This window comes from Colobus angolensis, unplaced genomic scaffold (assembly GCF_000951035.1).
Source record: "Colobus angolensis palliatus isolate OR3802 unplaced genomic scaffold, Cang.pa_1.0 Scaffold122, whole genome shotgun sequence".
Lineage (NCBI taxonomy): Eukaryota > Metazoa > Chordata > Mammalia > Primates > Cercopithecidae > Colobus > Colobus angolensis.
In genome coordinates this window covers 4965834-4973325 of record NW_012113364.1, presented here as the reverse complement: position 1 = coordinate 4973325, position 7492 = coordinate 4965834, and the positions used below count along the sequence as shown (strand labels likewise).

The window sequence follows — 7492 nt, the reverse complement described above, 5'->3', positions numbered from 1 at the left end:
AATAATAATAATAATAATAATAAATTAAATAGCTGGACATGGTGGTGCATGTCTGTAGTCCTAACTACTCAGGAGGCTGAGGCAGGAGGATCACTTGAGCCCGGAAGTTTGAAGTTGCAGTGAGCTATGATCACACCACTGCAAATCAGCCTGGACCACAGAGCGACACCTTGTCTCTAAAAAAATAGAACTAGAAGTAGAAAAGAAATAGAAATAGAAAAGGGGGCTTTGAGAAATGTGGGGATAGGAAGATAACAGATCATTACGAGAAAAAAAGAAACAATTGCTTCTTTCAATGCTGCAACACCAGGAATTTCTGGGTTGTTTTTATTTTTGGTTTGCAAATCAACCAATTCTTTCCTGAGCTCATCTCTTTCTTGTAGTGCTCTGTTGGATGCAACTAATTTCAACTGTGAGTCATGGCATTCTGTTTCACAAACTTTTTATCTAAAGCCACAGAGCCGGGCGCGGTGGCTCAAGCCTGTAATCCCAGCACTTTGGGAGGCCGAGACGGGCGGATCACGAGGTCAGGACATCTAGACCATGCTGGTGAACATGGTGAAACCCCGTCTCTACTAAAAAAAAATACAAAAAACTAGCGGGCGAGGTGGTGGACGCCTGTAGTCCCAGCTACTCGGGAGGCTGAGGCAGGAGAATGGCATAAACCCGGGAGGTGGAGTTTGCCGTGAGCTGAGATCCGGCCACTGCACTCCAGCCTGGGCGACAGAGTGAGACTCCATCTCAAAAAAAAAAAAAAAAATACCTGTCGTCCAAGGTATCACAGGCAACAGTTTTACCAAATGTTTTGCTATTGTATAACAGGGTCTCTGTCTTTCCAGCCTCCGGTCACGGTTTTCTCATTTTTCACTGCCTGGCTCTGGAACCAGTACATTGTATTTTAGAATTTTGGTTATGGTAGCCTCTTGGTTTTATGTACCGATTTCTCTATTTTTGACATAGACCAACAATGGTCTAAGTTACGCTGCGGTAGCAAACAAGCCCCACATCTCAACAGCTCATAACAACACAGGGTATTCCTGACGTGAGCTGTTCATTGTGATTCAGCTGCAGGTGTTCCCCACTTTATCCTCATTCTGAGACCCAACCCGAAGGAATAGCCCCTATCTGGAGCATGCAATTCTCATAGCAGAGGAAAAGAACAAATGTTAGAACCACACAATGATTCATAAAGCTGTGAATTAGATGTCATAGATGTGACTTCTACTCACATTGCATTGGCCAAGAAAGTGACACTACCGGCCAGGTGCAGTGGCTCACGCCTGTAATCCTGGCACTTTGGGAGGCCGCAGCAGGTGGATCATCTGAGGTCAGGAGTTCAAGACCAGTTTGGCCAACATGGTAAAACCCCATCTGTACTAAAAATACAAAAATTAGCTGGGTGTGGTGGCACATGCCTGTAATTTCAGCTACTAGGGAGGCTGAGGCGGGAGAATTGCTTGAACCCAGGAGGTGGAGGTTGCAGTGAGCCGAGATCTCACCGCTGTACTCCTGCCTGGGCGACAGAGCAAGGTTCCATCTCAAAAAAAAAAAAAAAAAAGATACATACTTAAACCAATATGGGAATTGCCAGAGTATTGGTAAATTATAAAATTTTTAGAGACGTATGCATTATATGAATGGTTTCACCATTCTAGAGTACACGAGATATGCAGGGTTGACAGCAGATGGCTGGGTGAATGGGAAACCAGACTGGCAGGTGGCTTTTTTTCCCTCCAAGAATCTAAAGTGAAGGGAATGTGTTCCACTCTCTACCATCCCAATAAGTCCCTGCAAGTTCACGAGTATACTTGGAGCTGAACAGGATGGAAAACTGTTCACCTGATATCCTGAAACGCTGAGACAAGCTTCTGCAGAGCAGCTGTGGGTCTTGCCTGTCATGGCCCAAGCCGACTTCCCATCTCCGCATGCTCTGACCATCTCACTACTCTTTATCTCCACAGTTTGACATGCAAAGGATAACTCTGGAAGAGTTGAAGCACATTCTCTATCATGCCTTCCGAGACCACCTAACGATGAAGGACATTGAGAACATCATTATCAACGAGGAAGAGAGCCTGAATGAGACCTCGGGGAACTGCCAAACAGAGTTTGAAGGAGGTAGGTGCCCCTGCTGCCGTCCCCTCTCCAGTCGGGACAGGCCAATGCACCACATTCTCTATAAGAAAAATGTGTTTACACACAGGCTTCTGGGCTGATGTGGCCTCGTACCGAAGCCAAAAACTTAGGATTGAGGTTAAAGATCTTCTTTGCTAAGATGTGGTGGGTTTCATTTTCTCCGCCTTTTTCCTCCAAATTCTGCATTTTTTGCAGAATTTCCCCTGACCCTGTCCTTTCTCTCAAGGCCCTCTGAGGTCTGTGTGTGAGTGGATGTGTGGTTTTGTGCCATTTGCCTTTTCTTGGTGGTGGCTGTATGGGGCGGTGCAAAGAGCCTATTTTGGCTGTCTGGCAAACTGGGGTCGAGTCCGTTGTGTGAGCTCAGGCAAAGGACGGACCTTCTCTGTGTTTCCTCATCTATAAACATCAGGGTGATTATACCTGCTTCGCAGAATTCTTAGGAATGGATGACCTGTATGTTCCCAAATGCACTGGCCAAAAAAAAAAAAAGGAAAAAACAGCAGGGACAGAGTCCTCTCATGAACTTAACCAAGTAGTTACAGAAGAAATAAGGTTCTCTGGAGGCCAAAAAAGAGACCCATGTAAGGTTATATATTTTTTTATTCATGAAAGCAAATTTAAAGAAAGAAAAAGAGCCTACTGAATCTCCTAATCGGTAGAGAATTCCTGAGAAGCTAAAGGATTTAATCCTTCTTTTCAATTTTGAAAATCAGAGTGGCTTTAATAGCCCTGATGTATAGAAAAAACATTTTTAATTACATTAAAACATATAGCAGGCTATCAGCGACTTTTCTGTTCAATGCTGACGTTTCTTAAGGAGGTCAAATTGTTTTTTCTTTTATTATTATTATTTTTTGAACATTTAAATAAGTCAGTATACATAGTTTGGAAGCTGTCACATAGACGCCAGAAGGATATATTTGGTTGCCTGGTCTTGTAGCTGCCTCCCTTTGAGCCAGTGAGGGCTATGGAGGGAGGCTATTGTGCTTGGGGCTAAGCTGGTCCCAGGCACCAGAACTGTCCATGCAAACCCAGGCTCCCATCAGTCCTGTGTTGGCTGAACTGCTGCATCATGGAGCCAGCATTAAATGCCACGATAGGAGAGAACAGGAGATGGCCTATACTCCAAGGTTGCAAACAGTGGGAGAGAGGGAGTAGTGGAGACTGCTGCAAAGCAGAAAGTGATGATCTCTTCTGGAGTCACTCAAATTTAAACACTGCAAAAATGCCACGTGCATCAAACAAAACCCAGTTGTGGTCCTGAAGCTGCCTTGGTCTCCTTGCTGTGACAATGGGGTGATAGCATCAATGACTGTATTTGGAGTGGGAGTCACACTGATCTTACAAGGGTAGGATGGGGTGGTCACAGCCAAGGCCATTTCCAGCAGGACATGCAGGGGTCTTGCGAGGGTTAGGAGGGATGAGGAGGGAAGAGATTGGGAACTGAAACTTGGGAAAACAGCAGACCTGGCCTTCCCAATCCATCTCGCTCCGGGCTGACAGACAATGTGAGCCCCACACAATGAAAGTATATGGGACTCAAGCCCTCTACTGCTAGTGAGCACACTTGAGATGGGTGGAGAAGGGTATTTTTGGGCATTATCACATTTTCCACAACAGCCTTTGTTGGTGGATCAGTGTTTTGTTCAGGGAAATGTCATAGATCTTAGTAATTTGGGAAAGGGCAGGCTATATTGGGAAATAATCTAAATTCTAAGTAAGGCCTTTTTATTTCTCAAAACCTTATACATTAATCAAGTAAACGCCTGACAAAGGGGCTACCAAAGAGAAGCCTTGCTGGGTTTCCTTTAATGATTTGTCAATAGCTTATTTATAATTAATGTAATATGATTAATATATAACAAATGATCATTAATAGCAATTATAATATTTACCAACAATAATGCAATTAATAATTATGTTTATTAATAATGTTTATTGATTATTATAAAATAATTATTAATGTTTATTAATAATTATTACCATAATGGTTAATAATGTTAAGCCACTTAGTGCAGTGCCTAGACTAATAATTATTACCATTATTAATTGCCATTAATAACTATTAGCCCAGGTACTGCACTAAGTGCCTTAACATTGTTAATTAACCATTATGGTAATAATTATTACCATAATATTTAATAAACATAATAATAATTATGGTATTATCTAACCGTGGTTAGGTACCTAACCATCACCTAACCAATAACTATGGTAATATTTTTGTTTTGTTTAGTTTTGTTTGTTTTTGAGACAGAGTCTTACTCTGTCACCCAGGCTGGAGTGCAGCGGCACAATCTTGGCTCACTGCAACCTCTGCTTCCTGGGTTCAAGCAATCTTCCTGCCTCAGCCTCCCGAGTAGATGGGACTACAGGCGCCCGCCACCACGTCTGGCTAAGTTTTGTATTTTTAGTAGAGATAGATTTTCACCATGTTAGCCAGGATGGTCGCAATCTCCTGACCTCATGATCCACCCGCCTCGGCCTCCCAAAATACTGGGATTACAGGCATGAGCCACCATGCTCAGACTAATTTTTGTATTTTTAGTAGAGACAGGGTTTCACCATGTTGGCCAGGCTGGTCTTGAACTCCTGACCTCAAGTGATTCCCCCTCCTCAGCCTCCCAAAGTGCTGGGATTACAGGCGTGAGCCTGTTAGTCCAGGTACTGCACTAAATGGTTTAAAATTCATTATCTTATTTCATTTTAAAAAGCTGTTATTTTGTAATTTGCACGTTGCATTCTTGTATGACCTGTGGGAACTTCATTACATAATCCCTTTTGCATATTTTTATCTCAGAGAAACTTCTTTAAAACATTATGTCAGGGTTTTTTGTCCCCCAGACGCAAGCTCATTGATTTGTGTTTAGTTTTAAGAATCAAGCATGATCAAAGTCATGGGTGAATATATTTAATGCTCACAGGCCTTTCCACATGCAAGAAAGAGCCTCCCTGATTGCATTTTGGGCAGAGGTGTCTAGGAAGAGAATATTGAAGCCCTGAGTGTACCTGCTCAGCATCCTAGGACTAGAGGAGTTTGTCTGAGACCCTGTGACTCGCCTGAGACCCTTCACTTCCATATTGCTCCCATATCCACAAACAGGGGCCTGTTGGCACTTTGAACCTTTCCCTTCTTCTATCAAGACCTGATTGCACAGTTGCATTACTGCCACCTCCTAAATCTCCCTCTCCTCCTCCCAGCCTTGAGCCCTTTGGGGCCTCCCCATCTCTTCCAAACTGTCAACTCCTCCCTATCCTCTTTTGCCCTTAGCCTAACCTGCATGTCTTACCCAGTTACATCAACCATGCCCTGGCTGACATCTTGTTACAGGACCACCAGGTTCTTATGCCCACTGTTTGGTAATATACCAATACACTGAGACAGCAGGGTTTACAGCAGAGAAATAGTTTAATGACAGTGGGGTAGCTGAGTAAGAAGACAGGAGGAATCCATTCCTTGAGGAGTGTTGAGCTAGGGTTTTTAAGGGGATTATGAAGGGCAAGAGACTGAAAAATTGGGGTTGTTGATTTGATGAAACCATCAGGATGTGGAAACTGCATTCTTTGGTAAGTCAGCTCCCTATGGGGTAATTTCAGACCGTCTGACATCAGTAGTCTCATTGATATGTAGAACCTAAAGAGTATCTCAAAGGGAAAACTTAATGTTCTATACTGTTCAAGTTGTTATCAATAGGGCAGTTAAGGGTAACTACAGTGGCTCACGTCTGTAATCCCAGCCCTTTGGGAGGCCAAGGCGGGTGGATAAACTGAGGTCAGGAGTTTGAGACCAGCCTGACCAATATGATGAAACCCCATCTCTACTAAAAATACAAAAATTAGCTGGGCGTGGTGGCATGTGTGTGGAATCCCAGCTACTCGGGAGGCTGAGACAGGAGAATTGCTTGAGCCCAGGAGGCGGAGGTTGCAGTGAGCCAACATTGTGTCATTGCGCTCCAGCCTGGGCAACAAGAGTGAAAACTCCGTCTCAAAAAAGGGAGGAACTATAATCATGTGTGTGTAGTGTGTGCGCGCCTGGCTTTCTTTTTCATTAATTTTAATTTTTTAAGTTCTGGGGTACATGTGCAGGATGTGCAGGTTTGTTACATTTGAATGTGTGCCATGGTGGTTTGCAGCACCTATCAACCCATTACCTAGGCATTAAGCCAGCATGCATTCGTTATTTTTCCTGATGCTCTCCTCCCTATCCCCCACCCCCAACATGTATTCTCATTGTTCGGCTCCCACTTATGAGTGAGAACATTCAGTATTTGGTTTTCTGTTCCTGTGTTAGTTTGCTAAGGATGATGGGTTCCAGCTCCATCTGTGTTCCTGCAAGGACATGATCTCGTTCCTTGTTATGGCTGCATAGTATTCCATGGTGTATATGTACCACATTTTCTTTATTCAATCTATCAGCAGACAGTGTGACAATTCCTCAAAGATCTAGGACTGGAAATACCATTCAACCCAGAAATCCCATTACTAGGTATATTCCCAAAGGAATATAAATCATTACATTATAAAGAACTATAATCTTATAATAGGGTCTATGTGATTCTGGGGCAATAGGCAGCAAACGCCTATGAGGAAGCGAGTTGGAAAACAAGCTGACCTCATGATCAATGCTGAGTGTGCGGCAAATTTGGTTTATTTTTGTTTCTCTCCTGCCCTTCTTCCTTTATTAATTTCCTAAGGTTTACAGGGGCAGAACGGTTCAATCTCAGATCCCTGACTCACTCTGTCTGCTCCCTCCATCCCAAGTCTCGATCAATCTAGCACCTAACTGTGAAGGGCCAAGGTGGTTTCCTTTATTTCTTCCAAGTGATGAAATTCTTTTGTCATTAAACTGAATCCTCCTTGCAACCCCACACGACCAATGAGAGGGAAAGGAATGGGCTGGGCCTCTTCCCTCTGCCCCAGAACGCACCCACTCAGGTCTTCTCTACTTTTGCTAACCCACCCCTCATCCCTAGGAAGTTCTTTCCTTCTGCTCTCATTAGATCTAACAGGTAATCACACCAGTTAAGAAGGTCTTTGCCATCAGAAGGTGGAAGAGCACATCTGCCGCTTCACCAGAAACTAGGAGATGGGCAAAGAAACAGACATTTTGTGGCAGAGATGGAATTTAAAGAATCCCATAGCAGAGGGCTGGGAGCTCAGCAGAGCTGGAGGTGGGATTGAGATCTGGAGCGTGGAAAAGGTTTCAAAAGGCTGCTGCAGGCAGCACATGGGACAAGGACTCGATTAGAAATGAATGGGAGGATTTGAAAATGCCATCAGCATCCTTTTATTTTTTATTTTATTTATGTATTTTTTTGATACGGAGTTTTGCTCTCGTTGCCCAGTGCAATGGCAC

General features: G+C 43.6%; 1 protein-coding gene across 3 annotated transcripts in view; it reads left to right on the top strand.

Annotated features, from left to right (window-relative positions):
- CALN1 (calneuron 1) overlaps positions 1-7492 on the top strand; it is a 683678-nt gene that overhangs the window by 650410 nt on the left and 25776 nt on the right. For all 3 annotated transcript variants that reach the window (XM_011932152.1, XM_011932139.1, XM_011932146.1), the window contains one exon: positions 1962-2118. In XM_011932152.1, coding sequence (XP_011787542.1) covers positions 1962-2118 — 157 coding nt within the window. The remainder of the gene's footprint in view (positions 1-1961; positions 2119-7492) is intronic.